Raw genomic sequence first — 27,184 nt, 5'->3', positions numbered from 1 at the left:
ATCACGCCCAAGACCCTTTGGTGCGAGGCCAACTGAGCACCACTGACGAGGGCAAACCCTTTTTTTTTCTTTTTAAATATGACCTTTTCTATTTCCAGCAAGTGGTCTATGGGGGGAAAAACAGCTGGGGAAATGCTGAAATTTCTGACTATAAGATAAGTTTGGATAAATGTATCTGTTTGGATAGTTCACTCATGTGGTCTCTTAGTTTTATGTCGTAGTACTGTACTCTGATTTCCAGTGATACTTTGTAACCAAATTGATAGACAAGCAGGTGCATAATCTTTACTTTCTGGCCCGCTCATTTTTCAGAGGAGGCATCCAAACCTACGAGGCCCAGATTCTGAGCCGACTGAGTAGTAAATTTTAAGACGATGAGCCACCTCTAATAGCTTCATCACGCACAAACAATGGGCGCAACTCAACTTGTTTCTAGTGCTAACATCCCATGACTTCATTGTTTAGAAATTAATCTGTGTGGAAAGGCAAACTGCTTATCTCCATAGAGAAGCGACAGGATCCGGAACGACTGCACATCTGGAGCTGCCCCTCAACACAAAGGAACCAGAAACCACGCCTCCCGTTCTTAAATAACATTTATTGTTGTTGCAAAGAAGTCATTCATGAGAACAGGTCTCACATTTATGTAGAGATATACTGGTTATGATTATAGAAGCAGATTCCATGAGGTGCTATATACGAAGGATGCCCAACTACGACTCTTAATTCAGCAACCTAATAGTCACAATGTGTGTTGACTGCCATTTCCTTATTTACCCAAACATGCCTGTTTTTTTGTTTTGTTTTTTAAACATGTGCCTGCACAGGGTGGAGGGGAGAAAACAAACACAGAAAACGCCAAGGGCTTGCTAAAAAGGAGGAGGCTAAAAAAGATAAAATGCTTCCCGCAGCAGTTCTGCTCAATGGCAGTCTGTGAGTGCAGGAACAGTGTTCACGTGGGAGGCAGCACGTCCAGTGGTTTCTGGGGTTTAACGGTGGGGAAGCCCTTGAGGTTCTGTGTGGCTGTCAGGAGGGCGCGGGCAGCTCCGTTACGGAATCCAGTCGATGTTCAGGCACCGCGCTATAAATGCAAACATATCTGACACTTCTTCTATCACTTTGGCTGTGGGCTTCCCGGCCCCGTGGCCTGCCTTCGTGTCCACGTGGATAAGCAGGGGGTTGCTTTGCTTCCGGCTGCGGCCCACGATGTACTGGAGGGTGGCAATGAACTTCAGGGAGTGAAGCGGGACCACACGGTCATCGTGGTCGGCGGTGAGGAGAAGCATGGACGGGTACTGGATTCCGTCAGCCTCCGGTAGCTTCACGTTATGTAACGGAGAATACCTGAAAGGCAAAGGCACTTTCATGATCTAAATAGCAAAAGCGGAGCTGTTTGTTCACTAGGACAATGAAGGAGGGCAGGGGGACCTACTGGTTTACCAGCCTAACATCATTAGCCACAGGCCCGCAGCTACTCTATGGCGACGCGACGACTGCGGACTGCTTGCACCGCCATTTCGGCCTTAACTGGCCAGGGCCACTGAAGATTGGGAAGAGCCCGGTCGTTTATTTGGCTCCTACTTTGGAGGACTGAATAAGAAACGAAACTCACGGGGCTGTTGAAATAATCACACCTATGTGCACACTGATCGTCAGGAACTGAGTATTTTCAGATTCTTATTTTTTTCATTAGTACTGAGTGGACTGACTGTGTTTTTATTTAAAACCCTCCCGAGGATATGTTTTTCTTGATTTTTAGAGAAATACTGACCAGTTGCCTCCTGTACGTGCCCCGACCGGGAATTACTGACCCTGCAACCTCTGGTGTACTGGACGATGCTCAACCACTGAGCCGCCCAGCCAGGGACCAACTGTTTTTTTAAAGCACTGACTGTGGGTGTAATAGGTGCAAGCCTTTCTTTTATTGAAGAACTTGAAATCCGATTTCTTCCCTTTAATGTCTGTAAAACCTTTATTACAGGCTCAGCTCAGCAGTCTTGGAGGATCACAAGGCCTACTTTCCTGCACGTGCACCAGGGCCGGGCTGCTGACTCCAGCAGAGAAACCGCTTCTGGCCAATGGCGAGAACGTCCGTGAAAGAGCAGAGAAGGCACCTTTTGAAGTATAAGGTAAGCTGCCAGTCACGTTAACAAAAAGAGTTTTAGAAGGAAATCACAGTTGAGTTACACAGTGATTCATACTAGTTAAGTGAAGGAAATCTCTGGATATTTTTTTTTTATATTTTATTCAATATGGGTGTCATGTTTTTCTTTTTTTTTTTAAAAAAATATTTTATTGACTTTTTACAGGGAGAAAAGAAGAGGGATAGAGAGAAACATCGATCAGCTGCCTCCTGCACACCCCCCACTGGGGATGTGACTGCAACCAAGGTACCTGCCCTTGACCTGAATCGAAACTGGGACCTTTCAGTCTGCAGGCCGACGCTCCATCCACTGAGCCAAACCGGCCAGGGCTGTGTCATGTTTTTCAAAGGGTTCAGCATTAACATAATCAACTATTTTAGTTGAGTTTCATTGCTCCCAGTAGATGTGATGGGGGCAATGGACTGTTTTCTGATCTCATTTCAGAGTGTTTCTGGATTAACCCCAGCCATCCAGGTAATAGTTAGTTCTATAGGGAAACTCTGCCTATTAACATTACAAACCTCCCCCACTCAAGATTCACATGCCACATTTATAGGTTAAAGATTCTAAGACGTTCTAATCTGTTAGGCTTCATTTATCCAGCTCTCTTTTTTTTTGGGGGGGGGGGGCATGGTGCTTCCTGGGACACACTCCAGGCCAGGGGTGCAGGGCTTGAGCAGGTCCTTATAGGGCCCCTTCTGGCTCTAGTGTGTGCGGCTGAGCTCTCTGCTCAATGGGAGCAGCCGATAAAGAGGTAAATGCAGGCCGATGAGTGGTAGGCTGGAGAATTCAAATCCAGAGAGAATATATAGGTGTGGGCAAAAGTAGGTTTACAGCCATAATACAAAAATCAATAAATAATACAAGAGTAAACTGTTTTGCACTACAACCATTAACCTACTTTTGCCCACCCCGTATATCACAGACATCTTAAGAGCAACAATATTTAGAACTTTTTCTTTTTTTTGCTTTCAAATCCATTTTAGAAATATCAGGTTCCATCAAATATTTTGTTGTCTTCGTTGTCCAATTACCTCAGTATTTTCAGTTGAGTTTAAAATGGGACTTATCCCCCCAAAATGCTTATTTTTTTCTAAGTTAATTTGAACGATGGCTTCTTCAAATATTCAGCTTTTACCAGTATGTGCCAATGAGGCTATTTGTACAGTTAATAACAGCTTTAAAAAGTAAAGTTCCCCCCAACTCTCTCGCGAAAGAACTGAATTTAGTAATTCAAGTCATTTTAGCTGAATTTCTAACTGGAGAGACCTCGCCATAAAAAGCCTATAAAATGAAAGAAAAAACTTGATAACTTTATAATTGTCCGAGAAGACTGGGACACAGGCTTCTTGTTATTCCAAGGGCACTTCCTAAATACTGTTGATAATCCCTGAACCCCTACATGTGGGAAGTAAAGAGAGTGAAGAGGCAAAGAAGAATGTAGTTCTCAGTCCTGAGAATCTGTCTGCCATGGTCTCGCTATCGCCAAAGTGGTGGAGGGACATGAAAGGGAAGCTGCACAGTACTTCCATACACAGCCTGTAGTTTCAAACACTCGTGGTTATACTGAGAGCACAAGGTAAGTTTAACTGTATTTGCACATATTCCTCTCTATTTTCTTATTTCTTAATTTAAAAAAGGAACCCCCATATACATTGATGTAAGGTATAATGACACCTTTTAAAAAAGTGGTTTTTGAGGGATGTACCACAAATTTAGTAGCTTTTTAAAACAACCCTGATTTTTTATCTCACAATTCTGTACGTCAGAAGTCCGGATTGGCTCAACTGGGTTCTCTGCTCTAGATCTCTCCAGACTAAAATCAAGGCGTCAGCTGGCTGCGCTGAAATTCTGGAAAAAATTCTATTTCCAGACTCATGTAGGTTGCTGGCAGAACCCAATTCCATGAGGCTATAGGACCGAGGTTCTAGAGGCCCCTCCTCTCATCTTCAAAGCCAGCCCTGGAGGGTCAAGTCCTCCTCATGCTCCGATCTCTGTGACCTCCCTTTCCCCGGCATCCCTGACTCCAGCGGAGAGTGCTCTGCCTTTAAGGGTATGTCCCTGTAGACTGGGCCCACTTGGACAATACAGGATAATCTTAGTTTAATGTCAGATGATTAGTAGCCTTAATTTAATCTGCAAAGTCCCTTCACAGCAGTGCCTGGATTAGTGTGTAAGAGAAGGAGACGGATATCTTGGGCGGGGGGGGGAGAGCACATTTAGATTCTGCCTTTCACGCCTCTGTAGTTTTGTTTTTGCTAAAGACAAGATCAAAATAAGGAAGACAGGTATTCCCATCACTTCCCTTACTTTTGCAGTAAATTATATGCAAATATGAGACACGGAGGAGAGTAAGGAGTTAAAGACCATAGTAGTAAGTCTGAACAGTCAGTCAAAAGGATATCAAATCGCTAGCAACATATACATCAATATGAATTAAAACCTTACTTGATAAGCCATTCAAAGTGGTGTTTGCTGTCCGAGCACCCATAATCAGTGGTCCAGGCATGGCCGATGGTGTATTTATGGAATTTCAGCATGTCCATTACTCCAACTTGGGCAATAACACAACCAAAGAGGTCAGGCCGCTGATTTGCACAAGCAGCTAAAAACCGAGACAGAAAGAAAAGGGAGGCAGTCTATTATTAAACAGCTAAATAAACCAGGGCAAAAGAACACGTAGGTGCTTTCAGAACCTTGGCTGCCTTTTTTTCTTAGAGCACAGAAAGAAACCATCATAAATCACCTGCCTAATGGCCCACAAGCTTTCCCCTTCCTTCCAGTATATCCGAGGTGGGATAGTCTCATCAGCAACAGAGATTTACTCACCAAAGTAAATTTCAAGGGGGGGGGGCGGTATTTGAAAAATCTGTGTCCTCTCCTCCCTACTTGCTTTCACAGGTGAGGGAGGTTAAGAAACCTGTTGGGGAGGGGTCTCAAAACAAGCCTGTGATATTGCAATCCTATCTATACTAATAAAAGGGTAATATGCTAATTAGACCAGACATCTTCTGGACAAAGCCATGGTGGCAGGAGCCAAGGCAGAGGTGGTTAAGGATGATCAGGCCAGCTGGGGCGGGCAGTTAGGGGGCAATCAGGCAGGCAGGCAGGCAGGCAGGCAGGCAGAGGAGCGGTTAGAAGCAAGCGGTCCCGGTATAGGAGGGATCAGGCCTAAACCGGCAGTCGAGTTTCAGGATTGGGATCAGCTGCTAGAGGAATCAATCATGTGGTTGGAAGGTCGGAACTGTCATCTCTCCCTCAAAACTTCTGGCTTCTGAGGAGGGAGAAGGGCTAGAGCTTGACTCAATCACTGATGGCTAATCATCTAATCACTTGTGCCTATACTAGAACCTCCATAAAACCCCTGAAACAACAGAGTTCAGACAGCTTCCAGGTCAGGGAACATACCCAGGAGCTGGAAGGGTGGCGTGCTCAGAGAGGGCATGGAAGTGCCACACCCACGCCTCCTTATACCTTACTCCAATTGCTCTTCCATCTGACTGTTCCTGGGTTCCGTCCTTTGGAACAAACTGGTAAATGAAGAAAAGAGTTTGGACCTGAGGAGGGGTCCTGGGAGGCCCAGGACTGGTGACTGACATCTTGGGAGCAGACTTGTGGGTCTGAGCCCTTACTCTGTGGGGTCCGTGCTAACTCTAAGTAGTGTCAGAACGGAAGTGAATTGGAGGATACCTGGTTGGTGCGGAAAAGTGTTGTGAGTAGAAACAGTTTGTACAGCCCAAGGCAGACTAGGCCTAAAACCCAGCTCAGGGCTCTGTCCTGTTTTAAAAATATTCTTCTTCGTATTTATTGAACATCTGCCACGTGCCTGGCACTAGGCCTGGGGATAGGTGGGAAAGATAAAAAACCGAGGAAGCAACGACAGTGTTCAAAAAATTCAGGTCGGGTGCAGAGGTACCTAACCAGGTGTAAGGTGGTTAGGAAGGAAGTCACATCACAGCTGGCAAAAACATTGTGCCCACCCCAATTCTGATTTCAGGGCTTATTCCTCATACTGAATCCCGAGTCCTACCCTTCGAGATCCCTGTCCTCCCCTTCAGAGGTGGGGGGGACAGGAAACTGTCCTCTAAATAGCACTTAGCATCCAGATGGGGGACTCCATCTCTGCAGGTTCCTTAAGTGACCAGGTGTGTCAACAGACACAAACTAATGCCTAAATATAAAGGGGTTACTGGGCGAACCAATAAATTACAAAGCAATTCTCCCACGACTGAAAGCAGATGGCATTTTCAATAGCTTCTCCTATTAAATCTTAAATTTGCCCTTAGTTCTTCTCTCTCTTACACCTGACCTGTAATCCACATGCAAATTCAGTTGTCTCCAATTCAAAATATTCCCAGAATCTGACCACTTCCCAGGCCTTCCATCACACCCTCGCTGGTTTGGCTTAGTGGACAGAGCGCTGGCCTGTGGATTGAAGGCCTTCCATCACTACACCCCAGGGCCAGGCCACACTGTTCCTTCCTGGACAGAAGTCTCCCACCTGGCCTGCTTTTTTGCCCTTGACTCTCCTTCCATCTGCACTAACACTGCATAGGATCAATGCATGATCCTATGGAAAAAAATAAGTCAAATTATGATACTTCTCTCAAAACTCCCACAAAGGCTTATTTCACAGTAAACCAGGTCCTCTAGCCTGGCTCTGAGGTCCTGCCACAGCTTACTTCCCCCTTGCTCACCGTGCCCAGCCACAGACATGGGTCTCCTCCCGGCTGCTAGACCCCTCCCAGCCCGTGCTGGGCTCAGGGCCTCAGGTGCACTGCCTGCTCCTAGGACAAGAATGAAAGCTCCAGGAAGGCAGAGGAGCTGTCTGTGTTGTTCCTAAGATTGTTATCAATACACGTTCTAAGCTTCAAATGGAACATCATTTTGGACATAAGAGATTTTACCTCCAAAGGAAATTTTTTTCCCCCCCAACACTATATTTATTGAGGTAAAGAGTCAGGACAGGAACTCAGATTCTGACATGACTCAGTATATTCACAAAACAAGGAAACTGAGTGTATGAGCTGCTATTTGCCGCCTTCCTCCACAGCCGTGGATGGAAAACCCCGAAAATTGTCATGTGTGTTTTAAGTTGAGCTTATATATGCTATTCTACATTTGTATAATGGCCCTTCATGTGCTAATGACATTGGATGTAAGACCCAGCCAGCAAAGTTCAGGTCCACTACAGATTTTCATTACAACTTTCAGTGCTACTGAGAAAAATGCAAACTCAAATTTCATTAACTACCAAAAATTAGGTACTTAGAAGCAGTGCCACAAAATGATTAAAAGAGCAGAATCTAAAACCGCAGTGCTAGCCCCAGCCTCACCACTTCCAACCGTGACACACTGGGCAAGCTACTCAACCTCTCGGTGCCCCGGTGTGTCCTACGTAAGATGGGCCATTGCCAGTCCCCGTCTCCCAGGCTGCGTGTACATCAAGGTCTCAAACTGGGCCTGGCACACGAGGTACTCACTACTTTAGGAAACACTTCTGTGACTATTTCATTACCCTTATGCTGTAGATCCATCTTTATACGTACCTCATTTCCCTCGCAACTTTTGTCTCTGTACTCATAGCATTTAGCATCACCAGGTGTAGTTATTCAACAAATGTTTAGTGATAATCACATCGTGCAAGTCCTGACTAACACAATCAGAGGGGTTATCAGGCTCAGGACTGTTGTGCCTGGACTCTAGAAACCTGTGGCTCCAGTGTGTGGGGAAGGGGTCCAACCCGGTTGGAGAGAGAATTGCAGTCCAGCCCAGAAGAGCTCAGAGCAGGGAGGCCAGACAGGTTTTGTAGGCTGTCCTAAGTCCAGTTTAGGGAATGAAGCAACAGCTGGGTCTTTAGGCCAAAATACAAATGGGTCTTGTTTTCTTTGTACCACTGCTGCCATCCATGAGCCAAAGTAAATCAAGAACTGTCAACAGTGCACATGAAAATCCCAAGAGTGGTAACTAGTAAGTACAATGAATAAAATTCAGTCCTTACCCACTAGGAGGCCTCCATTTGAACCTCCATTAATTGTCAGCCTCTTGGGAGACGTGTACCCTTCCTTTATAAGATACTCAGCAGCACACTGAAAGTCATCGAAGCAGTTTTGTTTGTTGGCCAAGATACCACCTACAATGAGACAAAGTGCAAGATAGTTAATCAACAGCACAAAACATTAGAAAACACGGCAGGTTAACCTAAGGGAATTCGAATGATGACAGGGCATAGTTTCAACTACTACTCAATTTAAACATAATGGGCTAGCACTACATTTAGAAAAATGCCTCAATCAAAAATCCATCATCAATTCCACAACTGCTAATCCATCTGGTGGATTTATATTTTCTCTAAGAACTCCTAGAATTTAAAAGGCATGTGCCCCAGAGGGAAGAGATGATCTGTTACATGAGTGAACCATGAGAACAAAAGAACCTGGACTTTGGAAAAGCGGAAGTTAAAATGAACAAGATCAGAGCAGGGTTCAGTCTTCTCTGAGCTCCACCCAGCACACCTGATGGGTCTTCGAGGGCTCCCCTCCCAGGGAAGACGAAAGTGCTTTGCAGGAGTTTGAAGTGGGTAAGTGAGGACCAGGTCCTCCAATTTTGTTGTAAATAAGAATTCGGTAAGGAGGTTTTTCAAGTCTTGAATGAAGAGGGCCCCAAACATCTTCCCAGGAAGCTGGGCTTTCTCATCTAGAAGTTATTCCAATGTGTAACACCACACAAAGCAATTCCTTAAAGAGAGAACATCTATATGGTCTTGGAACATCTAAGAGTAAAAGCCAAACGGCCAACGCATGCCCCAGAGGGACAGATGACTAAAATAACTGCCTATGAAGTAAGAAAGGCAGACATCTAATTAGATATCTGAGATTAACCACGTCTGCAGAAATTCAATTAAAGATGAAGCAGTGTTACTGAAAAAACTTTTTCATATCAAACCAAATGTTAAGATTTTAATAAGAAATTATCAGTGAATTAGAACAGCTAGGAACTATATTTTTTTAAAGAGCATTACATTAACAGAAGGGAATTTAGCTGTGTCAGTATGTTCAGGTCTAACTGGGAAAAGGTTCATTTCTGGTCCTTGCACTGCCTAAATTTGGAGAAAGCTTATGAATCAGTCTAAACATGGTCTACTCTTAGCTTGTCAAGCTCCCCAAGGCTTTTGGGTAATAAATTCGTTCTAATTAATAGAGAGATGAGAAAGAAAGTGCTGACCAGGACCAAGGGCCCTCGGCCCTATCAGAGCACGGTGGGTACCTGATGGCTAGAGGGGCCTTATAGAGTATGGGTTCTCTGCAGACACCACAGGAGTTTGTGCAGGTGTGTGTATTTTGGGGTATACCGCAAACATTTAAGCTAGGAATTCAGGCAAGATTAGGGGTCCAGAGGTAGCATGTGGATTTGGAATGTAAACTAAACCTATGGTATAGGGAGATTCTATTCTTAAATATTCTCCTTTTATCAGTCACCTCTTAATTATCACAATTTCACAGTATGATTTTAGTATAAATAAATTCTAATACCCGGTCAAAGTTAGAATTACATAATGAATTCTGTGCTGTTTTAAGTACAATGACAACTGATAAGTCTTTGGGGATGCCATGGCAGAAGCTGGCCTGGGATGACAGGCAGGCCTGGAGCCCACGTATCAACTAGGAACTCTTGTCAAGAGGCTCACATAGTTTGTCGTCAGCCCTTGGGATGCATGCGGATGCCCGGGGGTCAGGCCTGGGCCTTTCCTATATCTTGACACCTAACAGGCTCTTATGAAACATCCCTTACAGGTCTACCATCATCTCTGCTGATTTGACTTTATGCAGAAAACCAGGGCCACTGGCCTCAGGTTGGAGAAAGTAGAGAAGAACAGGTGGATGAAGGGTGGTCTTTGAGGTTCCTACTGTGGGAGAAGTGCCCTCTCACCTGGTGCTGCTGGCCACGCATGAGTGGCTCCCTTTGCCCTAGCAGGCCTTCTAGAAACACTGGCTGATGAGGAGGGAGTGGAGGAGCTGGTGGAGTGAGATGCCACACCCTCCTCCATGGGACACAGGAATAAGGCAAGTGAGAAACATCGTCTTTATGCTATTGGTTCGTTTACGAATTCCAGGTACACAAAAGCCCGGGAGAGGGGGTGTGCTCCATGTATAAAGAAAGGAAGAGGTAGGGCTTTAAAAGTAAAAATTATTATTCTTTGAGCAAGTTGTGACAATCCTGGAATGAAGCTGAGTATTGAAGCAATATCTTCAATCAACTAGAACACATGCTCAGGAGGCCAGAGAATGGAGACGGAATCATTTAAACCAGAGAAGAACAATGACTTAGCTCTGTGTCTCATGCCTGCAGGTGCTGAAGTCACAGCAGCAACGCTGGGAGGGTGCGATTTCTCAGTAACTTTGGGGAAATGAGAATACCAGCAAAAGGATGCCCACACTGAGAACAGGAAAGCTCTAGTTTAGGTTGTTCTTTTCTTTTAAGAAAAAATGACTCGCTTTGAGGTCTGAGAGAGCCAAATAATGAAAAGTAAAAGGCGAACAGGAGACAGAAAAAATGCCAAAAGTGCCCTCCCACCCCCGGCTTACTCTGATAGCAATAGATAAAAATCTACTGGCTGCACTGCCAACAAAGCAAATAGTTCTGATTACGGTCTAGAGCAGGGGTGGGCAAACTTTTTGACTCGAGGGCCACAATGGGTTCTTAAACTGGACCAGAGGGCCGGAACAAAAGCATGGATGGAGTGTTTGTGTGAACTAATATAAATTCAAAGTAAACATCATTACATAAAAGGGTACGTTTTTTTTTTTTTTTTTTTAGTTTTATTCATTTCAAACAGGCCGAATCCAGCCCGCCGGCCGTAGTTTGCCCACGGCTGGTCTAGAGCATCGGTTGCCAACTGGTGTCCGCAGACCACTGGTGGACTGTGAGGTCTGAAAGGTTGGTGACCGCTGGTCTAGAGTGAGTGTTTCTGAAAAATAGGCAAACAGGATACAAAAGAAAAGAAAAGGTGTGAAGGCGAAGTTGTGGGGGAGGTAGAGGAAGGTAAAGGGGGATATGTGGTGATGGAAGGAGACTTGACTTGGGGTGGTGAACACAATACAACATACAGATAATGTATTGTAGAACTGTACCCCTGAAACCTATATAATTTTATTAACCGATTAAAAAGGTAAAAAATAAAAACAACACAAAGTTATTTTTAAAGGGGGAGTGGTACCTGCAATGTGTTTGAAAATATCCTTACTTTTCATTTGTTTAGTGAAATGCTCCTACTGCTCATTCAAACATAGCTCTGACTATGCCAGTGATGGCGAACCTATGAACCCCTTTTTTTTGTTGATTTTTCTTTGTTAAATGGCATTTAAATATGTAAAATAAATATCAAAAATATAAGTCTTTGTTTTACCATGGTTGCAAATATCAAAAAATTTCTATATGTGACACGGCACCAGAGTTAAGTTAGGGTTTTTCAAAATGCTGACACGCTGAGCTCAAAAGGTTCGTCATCACTCGACTATGCCATATTTGCATTCTGTGGAGAAAAGGCCTCACCTTTATGCCACGTCTCTCCGTATTCACCGCCTCCTCGGATGTTGGCCACTGCGAGGATGCCACCCATGTGTCTCACAAAGATAAGCCTGGACACACTGAGAAACAATAAAAATAGTGAACCTTCCATTAACCGCCAAGTAAGGACCACATTATTTCCCTCCATTTCTAAAAAAAGAAACTGTATCCCCCGAAACACTATGTGTGATGTCCTCTAAATCGGAGCCCAACATTTTTACATTACCTGATTGAAGCAAAACGTATAACTTCTGGTTAATGTTTACCTGCGAAGCTCATACATGCTCATGAGCATTCAGAAGACCTCACTGGACTATATTGGCAAATACTTCACCATACAAGGTGGGAATACAAAATTCATAATGCAGACAGGGAAAAACAGAGGCCCTCATTTCATAACGAACATCTTTTAACATCTATCTTGGCAAACAAGATACTGCCAGCCAGGTGACACAGGCCTGGTGTGAACGGCGCTGGGCTCGCAGGAACACCAGTAACGGCCTCTGCTCTGCTACCTTTATTTTTTTCCAGTCTCTCTCTCCACATTGTTCAAATTGGAAAAAAGGGAGCTCTTTCTGAAGCACGGATTTTAAATAGTTTTACAGAAGCTCAGCTGTTAAACTAGACAACATACATTAGGAGAGGTGGTGGAGGTAAAGGACACACAGACTAGAACGTAAGAATGGAGAGCTCATGGCAGGAGAATGTTTTCTAGACATACACAGAAGAAACTACAGCACCAAGTTTCTAGGGAAAAGAATTAAGTCCTTTGGAAAATTTGGATTTCATGTTTTTCTCCTCCTCTTTCCACTCTGGTCCTAAAAATGCTGAGTGACATTTCTTTTTCTAGCTGCAGTTAGTTTAAATTAAATTTTAACTATTTGGGAACTATTTTGAGAAGTTTATCCTTTTTCCTTACAGTAACTGGGGAAACCATGGGCTTCTGCAACCTGCAGCTCATTTCCTGGATCTCGGGGATGAAGAGGAAAGGACGGCCGGGGTAGGTGATGAGAGCATGCCATCATGCTAGACTGTCCAAATGGATCTTCAATTGCTTGGTCTCTTTCTTCGATATTGTTCATGCACCTCTGAGGGTCTCCACTGAAACCATCAGCACAGCCACCGGGTTCTGGGCTGAAAATGGCTAGGGGCTCTTCTTTATTCATCTCCTGATTCTCAACACAGCAGGCTTCATAAAAACTTGTTGCACAAATGATCAAAGACAAATGATGTTAACTTCAGATCTGCTCAGGGACCAGTGTTGTCTGGCTCCTTGCCACCCTGTGGAGGCCAAGGGTATGGGGCTCAAGGTACGAGCCTCTGCCTTGTCCATTAGATGAAGCACATGTTCACTGGCCTACACTCAGGTCTCACTGCAACTGGAAACTGAAGCTTGCATTTCATCACTCTGGGTGGGAAGAGGGGCAAACAATGACATACTGTATATTCTGTTGTAAGGACTAGGTGAACAGCTATTGCTCTGCATCCTTAGACTAATAGACACGGAATAAATATGGCTTCTGGTTTTACCACAGACATGGACACTAATGAAACAGCAAATCTCACTGCCTGGGAAACTCTGCTAAGAGCTAGGAAGCCCGTCTGTGGGCTCAGGCCTTGCCTAGCATGGTGCTTGGTATAAAGCAACCTAGAATGTAGAATGGTGATGTCATTGTGCAATGAATGAAGAGCAACTCATACAATAATGCCTCACTAATCTTCTGAAAATACTGTTCTACACAATGATTTCACACCTTTTCAGCTACTTACTAACAAAATCAAATTCTTTAGCCAGATGTTCAAGACAGTTCACAATTCGCCTATAAACCACTTCATTAAACCCTAAATAATTAGCAGAATGCACTACTGATACCTAGTACTTGAAATAAAGTAACATTTAAATTTGGAATCTACTCTGAATTCATGTCACCCTCATTTCTTTCCAAATAAGAAAGATGAATCTGAGAATCAGATTTCATGGTGGGCACTATTTGGAAGTTGGCTTAAAACTGATCTTGCTGGTAGGAGTTGCCTTGCTTTTATTAAAAACTAGAGGCCCGGTGCACGAATTCGTGCACGGGTGGGGTCCCTTGTTGTGGCCTGTGGGGATTGGGCCAAAACCAGCAGTCCAACGCCGCCTGCTGCTCCGCTCATCCTGGCCCCACTGTGCCTGCTGTGGGCTCGTGCCCAATCAGTCCTGATAGGGAGAGGCTTGTGCCGCTACAGCGGCGCTCGCCAGCAATGAGCGCTGTGTCTGGTGCCCGTCCCAAGGGGGTAAGGGTGGGGGGCTGGGATGTGATCAGCCCTCCAGGTGAAGGGTGGGATGCCCCTGCTGGCCTAGGATCCATCCCGCTGACTGGTCAGGAGCCACATGGCGGCTGCTTTTATATTGTTTCTTCCTTGCGGAGCATCTAGGGAGGGGAAGTGGTCGCAGTGCCTAAGGCTGACTGACTTCCAAGAGGCGGGGGGCGCTGTTGGGATCGTGCCAGCAGCGCCGATCCATTGGTGCCTGGCCCGTCCTCCGGAGATTGGACCTACAGGACTAATGAGGGAGTGAGTGGCTGCTGCCGGGCTGGGTTGGTCAGCTGAGCAGCACTCCCGCTGTGGGAGCACACTGACCACCAAGGGGCAGCTCCTGCGTTGAGCGTCTGCCCTCTGTGGTCAGTGCGTGTCACAGCGACCGGTTGACCGGGTCATTCAGTTGTTCTGGTCGTTCGGTAGCTTAGGCTTTTATATATAGAGATGCTCAGCAAATTCCATTTTATACTGTGAATGGGATAGTAAAATCAGGTTTGCAAAGAACTGGCAGGAGACATTTATATAAACAATAGCAAATGCTTAAATTTAGATTTTTTTTTTCCTCCCTGAATGTAATTACTGGGACCTAATCACAGAAACTGTGTAGGACAGTTTAAAATGGATCAAATAATAGAGTACACAGAAAATATATTTATGGCTGAATGTTAAGATAGTCTATTTTAAGACTTGGCTGATGAAAAAATATCATCAGAAGCTGCAAAATCCTTCCTTATGAAGAGAATACTGAGGGCAAATGCCAAACACGGAAGGTAGGCGCTTCCTTTGTTCAAAACTCCATGGGTACTAACCTTCCGTACTCTGGCAGCTAAAGTTTCAGCATTTAGTTCCCAAACAACCTGTTCCACTAAAGACATCAGCTTGTAATGATCCTGGAATTCCTGACCAAAAATGCATGTAGTTAACGTAATCCTATCCCTCCAGGAAAATGACAAGCCAAGAAATGTATGGTTAAGTATATGAGAAAAAAGCATGATTTAACAGACGAGGTTCTGGTTTCCTTCCACTGGATGGAGGGGATCATGGTCCATGCTTACCTGTAGTTGGGTGTGATCGAGATGTTGAAGCCGCCGTAGCCATATAAGAAGGCAGGATGAGAGCCGTCCAATTTTATGCCTTTTTTATGCACGATGAACATTGGAATCTTGGTACCATCCTTGCTAGGGTAGAAAATCTAGAACACAAGAGAGCAGAATGGTGAGAGTTAGCACCACCTCGTCAACACCTGCATGCTTTTCCATGGGAAACACAAGCAATAGTTCTCTCTTCCAGCTGTGGAGCAGCACAGTGGAAATCAGCAGGGTCTCTGACGGTGGAGCAGCTCTCGGCTTGTGTGGCAGTAGATAGTGTGGAGCAGTGGAAAGCACAGGTGTCTGAAAGTAGGGAGGCTTGAATTTGAATTCTTACTTCACAGCCGTCTAGCTAGGGGACCTTGGACATACTGTTCATCCTCCCTCAGCCTCAGTTCTTCATCCCTAAAATGTGGCCTTCACAAGGTGCACAGGAAACACACATTTGTTTTTTCCGTTCCCAGCATTGCAAGGAGTCAGATTTGGCCACCCTGCCAAACAATTCAGTTTAGGGAGATTTATTTTCTGGAAAACGAAGTTCACGTTCAACCGCCTTTCTAAATATTAAGATAACTCGACTTGCCTTCATTTTTCTATGTACAACAGTTAAATTAATGTTAGCAACAACAAAACATATTAGCTTAGAAAGTAGATGGAGAAACACAGAAATCCTATTACTTTAGGTCAAACAAAGACACTTTTCTCCAGTATTTTTAATTAAGGCTCATAAAACCTTCCTGAATCTAAGCAACCTCAGGCAAGTTCAGTTAAGATTTCTATTTTCTTCACTTTTTTGATAAGAGGAGTAAAAGTATAAGAAAGAGAATATTAAATGCTATGTAAATGATAAGCCACAGAATAGCGATAAGCCATCAAAAGCTGATAAGGCCCCTTTTGGACAGAAAATCTATAGATAGCCTTCTCTTTGGGTAAACATGGTTTCTTTACCCCAAAATGACATCTACAACGTGCCCAGCTTAGAAATGTCTTGCTGACCTCACAAGTTACAGTTCAAGGACAGAAGCCTTTACACTTAGTGTTACTTGCAGCCATATTTTATCCAAAGCTTTTTTAGGTAGCAGTCCTATTGTAGAAAGATGCTACAAAATGCTTGGAAATAAAGGGGGGGGGGGGTGGGGGGCGGCGGCAATGCAGATTTGGAAAAAGGCATCACAGGCCACAATATGTGCCTACAAGCCTGGCAGGTTTTTGAAACCTGCCAATAGTAGTATAAGAAGCATTTGTTTCTGACTTGGATAAAAATACTAAGAAACAGATAAATTTGACAGTTTAGGAATCATGGAGAAGAATACTCCGCAGAGTTCAAAATTATCAGAGGAGCACAGTTCTATTTAAAGTTAATGTAGTAGCAATTAGCAGCCTCTGATAAAGTGTAACTCTGTGGGTGGTACAAGTAAATGCGGAGTAAGAGTGATTTGCAGGGGCTGATGAGCTAAAATTGAGGGCCTTCAACTCAGACTGGGGCAGAATTTGAAGCACTCTAACCACAGCATCACGACTTTATCCGGTGACTTTCATCAATGAAATTGATGACCTGTCTAGCACGCTGGCCTTCCACAGGCTTAAATCCCTCAGTGTCAAGACCTTTACTTCCATCCCACTCATTCAAATATTTGCTCAGTCCATTATTTGCCAGGCACGGCACTAAACACTGGAGACAAAGATGAACTTAAAGTCTACAGCAACAAGCTCGCACTACAAACACCCATCGCCTTAGCTTTACCTTTGCCCTTAGGTCTTCAAACTCTTCTTCAAGGAACTCTGGCATCACACCACCCCCCAAGACTCCAATTTGTTCTTTCACCACCTCCTTCCCTTCCTTATTTCTGGGGCACCCCCCCCCAAACTCTTACTATGACATTCAGTTCCTTCTACTCTATCTGGCTGTCAGCTTCCCTGGGCTTTCTTGGGCAGCATGGGATCCTTGGCCAAACCTCTAAGCGTTACTAACGCCGAAAAACCTCTAATTCTAACCTATCCCACTGGGTTCCTTCTCCTCTGGGCTGCTGGGCGCTCAGGAAACGCCAACTCGCTTCATTGAAAATTGATAATACTTGAACTCATGGGCTTTGAACTTATGCCTTATGTCTCCCCTGTCCCCCAAATGAATTCCTTATGTTTTGCTCCCTATGTCTTTTAAAAATGTCTTCCGTGTACCTTTTTTTGTTGTTGTTATTCCTCAATCAATTCCAGAGTAGTTGTTGCCAATATTTTCCATTTTCTTCCATTCCCAACACCACTATTTGTATCCCCCTACTCTGTATCTGGCCACCTGCTAGGAGTTCTTACAAAACCTTCTTACTGCCATCTTCACTCACTGTCTACAACCTCAGAGAAGGATCACTTGGCCTCGATTCCATTCCTTACCAACTCCACCACTACCTCACTCTTCCAATTACCACAACTTCCGTTTTGTATTCTCTTCCTTTCCTTGGCATACAAGAAAACTAAAATTTCTCCGATCCTATATAACAAAAAGACCCCAAACCTTTTGTATTGCCCTCTCTACCTCTCAAGCTAAATTTCCATCTTCCTCTTCCTTCCTGATCAAACATATCCGCAATAACCTACACCCACAACTCATACTGGGTTACCCTGTTCACCCCTTTGTCCCTACTACTGCTCTTTCAAAGGGCATGAATGAAATGTTTTTGTCCCTCCATCCCTACCTCTACCCAGTGGTGTATACCCTTTCCGTAAGTTTGTAGAGACACATCTATGTATAATTATTCACACACAATTATATACAAACTAGAGGCCTGGTGCACAAAATTCATGCGGGGGTGGGGGGGGGGTGTGTGTCCCTCAGCCCGGCCTGAACCCTCTCTCAACCTGGGACCCCTCAGGGGATATCCCTCTCACAATCCAGGACTGCTGGTTCCTAACTGCTTGCCTGCCTGATCACCCCTAACCACTCTGTCTGCCTGCCTGATCGCCCCTAACCACTCGCCTGCCTGCCTGATCGCCCCTAACTGCCTCTGCCTGCCTGCCTGCCTCATCACCCCTAACTGCCTCTGCCCCTGTTGTGGCGGCTTTGTCCAGAAGGATGTCCGGAAGGTCATTTGGCTGTCCAGTCTAATTAGCATGTTATGCTTTTATTATTATAGATTATTATATCATGTTATTATATGACAACACAGAATCAGGCTAATATTGGGCTACAACTTACTCCTCCCACTCCTCACTTATAAGACATCATGGACTTCTTTACAGTTTAAAGCACCCAGATTTATCCCATTTTAACAAAAAAATTGCTGCCTAGTATTTCATTGTATAAATGTACACAAATTTATTCAAACATTTGTTCACTGACAAGACTATTCTTTTTTTCTGTTATCAACGATGAAATACATCCTTTTAAGATAAATACTATGCACTCATGCTAAGATTTCTGAAGGATATATTCTTTAGACATGAAATTGCTAGATCAAAGTATATGTGCATTTGAAAATTCAATAGATTCTGACAAATACAATGGTGTATCAACTTAAGCTCCTAGTGACAATGATTATCTAAGTGTCCATTTCTCATCAGCAGTGGATGTTAAAATGGATTTTAATTTTTGCTAGTTTAGTAGGCAGTATCACCTCATTATTGCCTTAAGATTCAGTTTTTAAATTAGCAAGCATTTTCATCTATTTATCAGTTATTATATGTCTTATTCTCAGAGAATAAAGTATGCCTACCCTTTAAATTGTGTTACTGTCCAATTAGTTTATAGAAACTCTTCCTACATTAAAAGTAATAACCTTTTTTCCTGTCATGTTTTGTTTGTATTTCTTTTCAGCCTATAACCTGCCTTTATAACTTTCTTTGTGGTACCTTTTTTCAACCTTCCTAATCAATGCATTACTAGCTTTTCTTCCTCTTGCCAAATGCTGCTGTTTGGCCATTTTCTCTAGCTGGTCTTCTCTTTTATGTCTGTAAATCCCCTGCTGCCATGTCTCAGAGCTCCAATCAACTACTGTGCAATGGACCTTCCTGTCCACATTTGCGGGCCCATGTGAGGGGCTGTGACCTCCCCCTGGTACGTGCTCCTCTTCCACATGCTTTTATTTCACTCTCTCCTCAGCCACCCAACTGCCAGCTCCTCAAATCATATTTATGCCAAGGGTCCCCAGGCCCTCATTCAGTCATTTCAGTTCTCACAACCAGAGACCACTCCTCTCTCACTTGGCAGTCCTGCTCAGAATCCTCTAATTCATTCGCCTCAAACCAGCTGATCTCCCTGACTCCTCCTATTTGCTAAAGTGATGGAATAGAACCTCTACTTTTAGTAGCATAAAAAATTATAATGTAATTTATATATATAGACGATCCCTGACTTATGATGATTTTACTTACAGTTTCTTGACTATACGATAGTGCAAAAGTGATACACACTCAGTCGGCACTGTACTTTGAACTCTGCTCTCTTCCCGGGCTGGCTATGTGTGGTATCACACTCTCTTGTAATGTGGGGCAGCAGCAGTGAGCCAGCTCCCGGTCCGCCACAATCACAAGGGTCAACAACTGGGACTCAACAGTGTAGTATTAAGTGCATCTTCAACTTTCGATATTTCCAACTTATCAATGGGTTGGTTTATCGGGATGTAACCCCACTGTAAGTCAAAGAGCATCTGTGTATATAATACAGTAGCCATCAGTGCTAGATAGGTAGACAAAATTAGACAATTGCCAAAGCTTAAATCTATGTGTTATTTTTCCATTTGCAATAGCTCACTGCTACCACAATACTCAGGTTCAAGTTAAAAAGCAAAAACACCTTTTTTTTTTCCCCCTCTCTTACTTGTAACCAAATGAGACAGCTGACATTACACATGCATTCTTCTTGAGTGTCTACTGTAGGCACCGCCCTTTAACTGGATGACGAAGCTTTTACGGGACCCTTAATGGACAGGGAAATAAAGTGCTCATGTGGGATCTAACAGGCGCCCACTTGAGTAACAGAAAAAGTCTGTCCATCACACAGGCGCATTACATGGAGCTGGTGGGCCCCATCCTCCCTTCTTGCTGTCAGCAGCGGAGGGAATGGGTGTGCAACAGATCCAGGTCAGCAAGGAGCCTGGGAACCAGTACTAGCAACAGGCCTGCCCCCTCCCCCCGGCATACCTCTCACCCTAAAAGATGACAAATGCCACCAACGTACCCACAGCAGACTGTCTTTGCAAACACCCATGAGATCTCCTAAGAGGGACTATTTTCGTGTGTTTTGATATGAAACTTTCATCAGGAACACCATAAATCTATATATATAAAAGGCTAAGTGACCGACAGTCTGCCCAACCGACAGGCCAGTACATACAATGCACACTGGCAATCCTATATAATAAAAGCCATGCAAATTGTCCCCTTAACCGGGAGTTCGACCACTCGCTATGACATGTGCTGACCACCAGGGGGCGGCGCAAAACATGGCGGGTGCCAGCAGCTGGCAGCAATGGAGGTGCTGCCAGCACCGATGGGCCCCAAAGAAAGTGGGACCGCAGCGGGATGGTGGAGCAGGTGAACGGGTGGTGCCAGGCCAAGGCGGGTGCAAGTGGGGCCCAACTGCCCTGCCGATCACCCCGCAGATGGTGACCAGAGGTGGCAGTAGGGGGGCGGGGCTGCCTCCCAGCACCGATCAATCGTCCTGCAGGCGGGATGGTGGAGCAGGTGAGGGGGTGGTGCCAGGCCAAGGTGGGGTGCCAGGCGGGGCTGTGGGGCTGCGAGGCTGGGGGTGTGAGCTGGGGTCCAATCCTTGCAGGCCACCCCGAGGGACCCCACCCGTGCAGAAATTTGTGCACTGGGCCTCTAGTTTAAAACACTGACTCGCACATGCATGATACACGTAAATAGTATATTATATATACTATTTTGACATGTAATTTTTTGCAGTAACGTAATTACCGCATGAATCTTTCTTCTAATTAATTTCCTTTCAATGTGCACGAATTCATGCACTGGGACACTAGTAAAAAATAACCATCACAACAGTGAGTCAAAGAAACAGTTCTTTCTAAACATGAGTGAGCCAGCCAAAGGCTACTTTAACTTTGAATTAAGAAAGTTTCTTTCCTTAAATTTTGTTTTCCTCCGCTTAAAAAAAAATCTTCATTTTGGAGCCTCTCACTGCAGCATAACAACGTCACTCCACATAGAAAACCAAGAACATTAGGCACAACGAGGCATAAGGAGCCGCGGCCTCTGTGCAGGATGGGCTGGTTCCAGCAAGAGGACAGCGACAGGTATTTTCTGAGCAACTGCAAGACTGTACCCCCTGGGAAAGCAAGTTGGTGTCAGTTATTTCTCAGCCCCGAGAAATTGAGATGACAGTTCCAAACTCTGGCGATTTCAAATAATTCAGATATGAGGAGAGGTGGTCCTCCAGGACTTCATCCAGCCGGTCATCTCGCTCTCATTTTTACACATAACAAACATAAAACCACAAGAGTAAGAAACCTGCTAAGGTAACCCTGCAGCTTATGGAAAATTAGCACTCAGGTCTCCCAAGTCCAGAATTTCTCTACTGTATCACAAAGCAATTCACTTCAAATTATGACTTCCTTGTAAATATCTTTATTGGGAGTAATTTTGCAAATTTTTGAAACTGTTAAAACCTATTTTATGCCCCCCCCCCCAATGATTAATCACATCTCTAGGGGATGCAGAAAACAAATATTCTCCCGAGAATACTGTATTTTCTTTGCTTTTCTGTTTTGTTACCCTCTTGAAAAGGCGACTCAAGCATATCAAAAGCCATTTTCCAGATAAAGGGGTTATTATTTATTTATTTTCAAGCTAATGGGCCTGCTGGAAAGATGATCCTTCTCCACACAGTAGTCACTGTCACCATTTTGAAAATAATATTGAAATAATAAAAACCCCACCATATCCTGTCATGCTGTTCTACTAAAAAAAAACTGAGTTTCAATAGTATTTTTAAAAGGCTTAACTGACATAATTCATTTCACAAATGAAACAAAAAATGCCTGAGAGAACCATAAAGAAAGCATCCCCAAATTTCTAAGTAATTAAATTTAAAGGAGCTTCTAATTTTGTACACTTAAAACCATATTCTAATGAGTGACTGCTTAACAGGGAAGAGTTCACAGGTCTTTGAGTTCAAATCCTTTAAAGAAATGACTAAGGAGAGAGAGAAAAGGTTTGCATGGAAAGTGCGTTGCCGAAAATGTCAGAAATGACCCATCCTTATGATCAAGCATGACTTTCCACAGACACCACCAAACAGACAGGGTTTTACTCTGGAAGAGCGTTTTACTGTGGGACCGCAAGTCACTGAATGCGTGTCCAGCTGACTTAACATCTGAATATGGTTTCAACTAGATGAAATCAAAACATCTGCCTTTAAGGAAAAAAAGGGGAGCAAGGAAACATAACAAATCCAGGGAACGTTCCTGTTCTTCAAGAGAATGACATCAGTTATGAAACAAATCAGCTAGTCTCTACCGAAACGATTACTTTTCTTGAGAGGAACACATTTAGTAACGAAATCAATCTTATTAAGACACTCAAAGCTGTGCAAGCATTTAAGCTCCCGGAAACAGTCTTCACCTCCGCATGTGATCCAGTTTATATTTGGTGCTGAGGCAGGTTCAGGACTCGCATAATCACCAGCAACGGGGACCTGCTCCTCCACGCAAGGGGAAGGGAGAGGCAAAGGGCGAGCCCTTCGGAGAGAAGCACGTCTGGTGATAGCAACTCCTGCCTAGTTTTAGAGCCTGACAGGTTTACAGGAGCACGTTCATAAAAGGGTGCTGGGCCCCCCCTTTATCCGGGTGGACAGAGGCCGCTTGTGCGGCCCGTGCCAGGTGTGGCGAAGGCATCTGACAAGGAGCAGGGCTGCTGCTCAGGATTCCTGCGGTCAACACGAGCAGGGACTAAGAAGGTCCACCGCCGAAGAGCCAAGCAGAAGGCAACCTTGTGCTCCCATTTTTGTAAAACAAGTCACATACGGAGAACTTCCTGGGTCTTCGAGCAGGCACTGCAGATTTCTGTATAGTGCTTGGGTTAAAAACACGAGTCTGGCATTAGATAGTTATAATCCTGTCTATTTTGTAGGCATTTAATTCCAGAGGGATGGGGAGGAGCTTAATAGCCACCTTTAGGCCAAAAGGAAAATTTCCATTCTGTTTTGGTTCACCTTTCAAAGGATGGATGAAGATTTAAAAATTACTCACGGGACACCTCAACAACAATAAAGTCAGCCTATTAGAAATCTGTTTTAATTTTGGGTACATTTCTTGATCACTAACTATGTGCTAAGTGCCCTACTGAGAGTCTGCAGAAATGCTTCAGCTCCCCAAGGCTCGGCCATCTGTTCTTCTGAATAAAAAAACCTGTTCCCAGTCTCAAACTGTGGAACCAGAAGTGAACCAGAGGGTGGAAGGTTCTGGAACCAAGAAAGAAAGACCGTGGTAGAGGCACAAGTAGATCTTGGCCTACTGGCACTTTGATGAGTTTATTTTAGAGGTATTCAAGTGTTTTAAGGTACACAGGCATTCAGGGCTATGATGAATCAATATGACTTGACTGCAGAATATAAAAGCTGTCTTCAGTGCCCCTGCTTGGATTTGCGGTCAATGCAAACACGTAATCAGACATTTTCACTAAAGTAAAGCACCTACTATAGGCAGAGGTCCAGAGAAAGCAGCACTGTTTTTGCAACAGGCACTGTCTCTCAGGCACTTGCAGGATGCCTCCATTGTCTGGTAATAAGGCTCACTACAATGGGATTTAAACTGAATGTGGAATGCACGTTTGCTGGTTTTGCTCTTAATGAAAACAGCAGGATAAATCCATCATCGAGGCTATGAGCTCTGCACTGTCTGCATTCAATAAACATTTGCTGAATGAATAAATGAGTTAGCATTGCATATGAAACGTGCTCTTTCTAACCCAGTTGCCTCAGTTCCTGAGGCTCAACTTCATCTTGGATGCCTCTCACACACCCGCTTCTCCCGCCTGTCTACATGGCAGCCCTACCATCCCACAGGCCTCCTGCTTCCGATCTGGCACCTGTGACCAGATTATCCTCCCTGAGATCTTCCTTTTAATGTGGGCCACTCCCCTATTGGAAACACGCAATACCTCCTCATTCGCTACAGAATGGATCCCACATTTAGACCAGCAATGAGAGCTCCCCACTCTCGGCCTTCAACCTTTGTGAGTCCTTCTCAACCTCCTCTGTCCTCTGCACTGAAATGGCTACTTCACACCTCCAGACCCCCTGCTCCCTATGTTGACAGACTAAAGTATGAGCTCCCCCCCCCCCCAAAAAAAATTAATTGGCTTTTAGGCATTCACTTGTTTGACCCCCTCTGCTCCTACCCAATGCATCTCAGGCAGGTTCAACCTCTATGTGGCTATTTCTAGTCGAGAGAAAGGACTTTACAACAGCACAAACGGAGCTCATTTCATTTGGGGGCCTCTGTAATTGTTAGAAATTCTTTCTTCCCTGAAAACGTCAAAATAACTGGAAGTATAGAAAACAAATATTAGCCAAGGCGCTGGAGACAGAACCTACTGATAGTAAATGCCTATAGAAGCTGTCAACTAAAATTTCCATACATTTAAAAACAAATAGTAAAATACTGCCAGTTAGTTTCTATATTTTTCACAACAGAGTTTTCCTTAGTCCTTATTTCGGTCAAAATACATGCTATTTATTTTACTTGATCTGTTTAAAACAGTTACATAGTTCTCACCAGGTACCAAGCATCGTTTAAGGGCTTTATAAATAGCCCCTCATGCTAACATATGGGGTCTGTACCACGAATGCCCCCATTTTTTAGAGGGGATCACTCTGCCCCACAGAAGTAACCAGTCCAAGTCATATATCTCCTAAGTGATGAAGTCCGGATTTGAACCTGGGCCATCTGACGCCAGACTTCATGCACTTAGTCCCCATAAACGAGGGATCAGCAAATCCCCTGGCCCCTCCTCCAGGGGCCCCTTCTCCAGGGACTACCCCCACCCCCATGTGTCTCCCTTCGAGAGCTGGGCATCTATTTACTTCTGTACCTCGAATTGCACTTGATACACAGCAGGCACTTGAAAACAAAAGCTAGATAAATGCATGAATGAATGCTCAAACTAGACCTATGCTTCGTATCAAACAACATAAGGGTATTTTAAATGGCAGTTCGTTATAAAAAATAAATCCATATAAACAGAGCAGCCTAGAGTCTGGCATCAAAATGCCTGTAAGCTGAGTAATAAAATACAAATTAATTCTGGCTGAGAGACTTAAGAGGCTACATAAGCATGGATAAGGTTACACAGTTCCAAATTATTATTACTGAAAAATATTTAATATCTGACGTTTTCCTTACACACAGCTGTTAATCTATTTTACACACAGGGGAGCTCTGTGGCTCCTGAATTGTTCAGTTATGGTAATTTACCACACGAGACAGTACCTGCATCATAAAGCCAGACAAGAATACCTGAAATCTATCTCAAATCCTCATTAACTCAAAACTACAGCAGACCGCTTATTTATTTTATTGTATTTGAAAAAATAAAATCAATAACCAAAATGTTGAAAAGACAACCCCTGGGCACAGCTTTAAAAATGTGTGGCTGGGAGTTAAGCGATCCTTAAAAGAGGGCATTACAGGGAGCCAGATGCTAGTGAGGCGAAGGGAGAGCAGTGTGCAATCAAGCCATCCAGGCAGGGTGGGGGGACGGGTGAACTGCATAACTCAGAGCTGGTCCTGAACTGAGGACAGCAATAACAGAAGCCCAGGAGCCAGGAAGCTGGCGCAACTGTCCAGGTACCATTTGCCGTTCGCATATCCAGGGGAAACAGATGCAGCAAAACACGGTGAGAAGCAAAGGCGCACAGTTTCATTGCAGAAAGATGATCGGAATACTGAAAAGGTGCATCTGGAAGTAAAATTCTCGGGCACAAAGACACTGAGGCCAGTTTCTGTTGGACACATCTAACGCTGCTATTACACTCCGAGCCCCTTCTACCTAGAGTCTCCCAGACAACACAAATGCAAATCACCCAAATAAAGCCTTCGGGTGAGTAAGAGGCAAGAAAGAAGCCCATCATTAAAGCCTCTGAGTCGCCTAAACAGTAATCATAAGAAGCCGGCTCATGAGCACCACCTCGCAGGTCACTGCCCCCACTGGGAACCCTGAGCCAGGAGCGGACTCACGCTGGCTGGCGAAGGCAGGTGCAAAGAGGTGGCCAATTAGAGGAGATGGAGCCAGAGGCTTCGAGGAGCATCACAAGTAGCTGGTGGGAGGCCACTCGCCAGGGGGCGGAGAAGAGGAAGGCGGAAAAATGGAAGGCAAATCACGAAGTTCACAAATCCTGCTGTGAAGGTCCCAGCACAAATTCTTCTGTGATTTAGGATCCCAACTTGGCTGTGTGAAATGGTTTACATTTGTGCAGTACAGTAACAGTAGCAAAAATCTCATCATGAAACCATTTATAGTTTCTTCTCTTTTATGGCTATGAATCACCCCCCGCCCCCCGCATTTACCCCCCAGCACTACCATGATAGAAAGATCTCGGCTATTCATTTTAAAATGCAGAAATAATGTATTTTTTAATCACACACACACACACACCCCTTTTTATTATCACCAGTAATCGGGGTGGCATTAAGATAATAAAAAAATCAAAGTCTAAAAAAATGAAAGTTTCAGATGAATCAACGAATGATGGTCCACGGATCTAGGAAAGAATGCTGTGTTGTGCTGATGACGGATGGCATCGGCGAGCGCTCGACAATTATGAAGTGTCAGGATCTGTGTGCAGAAAAGCTGGCTAAAAGCCAGCACACCAAGTACAAAAGCTTTCACTCAGTGAATTTCGCGTAATATCTGTTAGGGTCACCAAAGGAGGCCAAAACGGGTAAAGAATTATGAATTTATTAGGTCATCTGGAAACCAGATGGGCTGAGCCCCCAAATGGCGGCAGCCCCAGGGCGGGGGAGTCAGACTGTAAAGGACCCGTGGGGGGCTTCTCCGGCAGGGGGTTCTCTGGGCGGTCCTGATCCTGGGCAAGTGCGGAGGGGAGAGTTACTGGTCTTAGCAAATGGAATGTGG

The 27,184-nt window shown here is 44.4% G+C and overlaps 1 protein-coding gene across 1 annotated transcript in view; it reads right to left on the bottom strand.

The window, feature by feature from the left end:
* Window positions 1-578: 578 nt before the first annotated feature.
* Window positions 579-27,184, bottom strand: part of PREP (prolyl endopeptidase) — a 111,103-nt gene continuing 84,497 nt past the window's right edge. The window contains exons 11-15 of the mRNA XM_059700828.1: window positions 15,065-15,201; window positions 11,697-11,791; window positions 8,146-8,277; window positions 4,593-4,749; window positions 579-1,344 (exon numbers count right to left, since the gene is read on the bottom strand). Coding sequence (XP_059556811.1) covers window positions 1,050-1,344; window positions 4,593-4,749; window positions 8,146-8,277; window positions 11,697-11,791; window positions 15,065-15,201 — 816 coding nt within the window. The 3' untranslated portion in view covers window positions 579-1,049. The remainder of the gene's footprint in view (window positions 1,345-4,592; window positions 4,750-8,145; window positions 8,278-11,696; window positions 11,792-15,064; window positions 15,202-27,184) is intronic.

The sequence above is a fragment of the Myotis daubentonii genome, chromosome 6 (assembly GCF_963259705.1).
Source record: "Myotis daubentonii chromosome 6, mMyoDau2.1, whole genome shotgun sequence".
Classification (NCBI taxonomy): Eukaryota; Metazoa; Chordata; class Mammalia; order Chiroptera; family Vespertilionidae; genus Myotis; species Myotis daubentonii.
The sequence above is the reverse complement of the archived record's forward strand: the minus strand, read 5'-3'. Positions and strand labels throughout refer to the sequence as shown.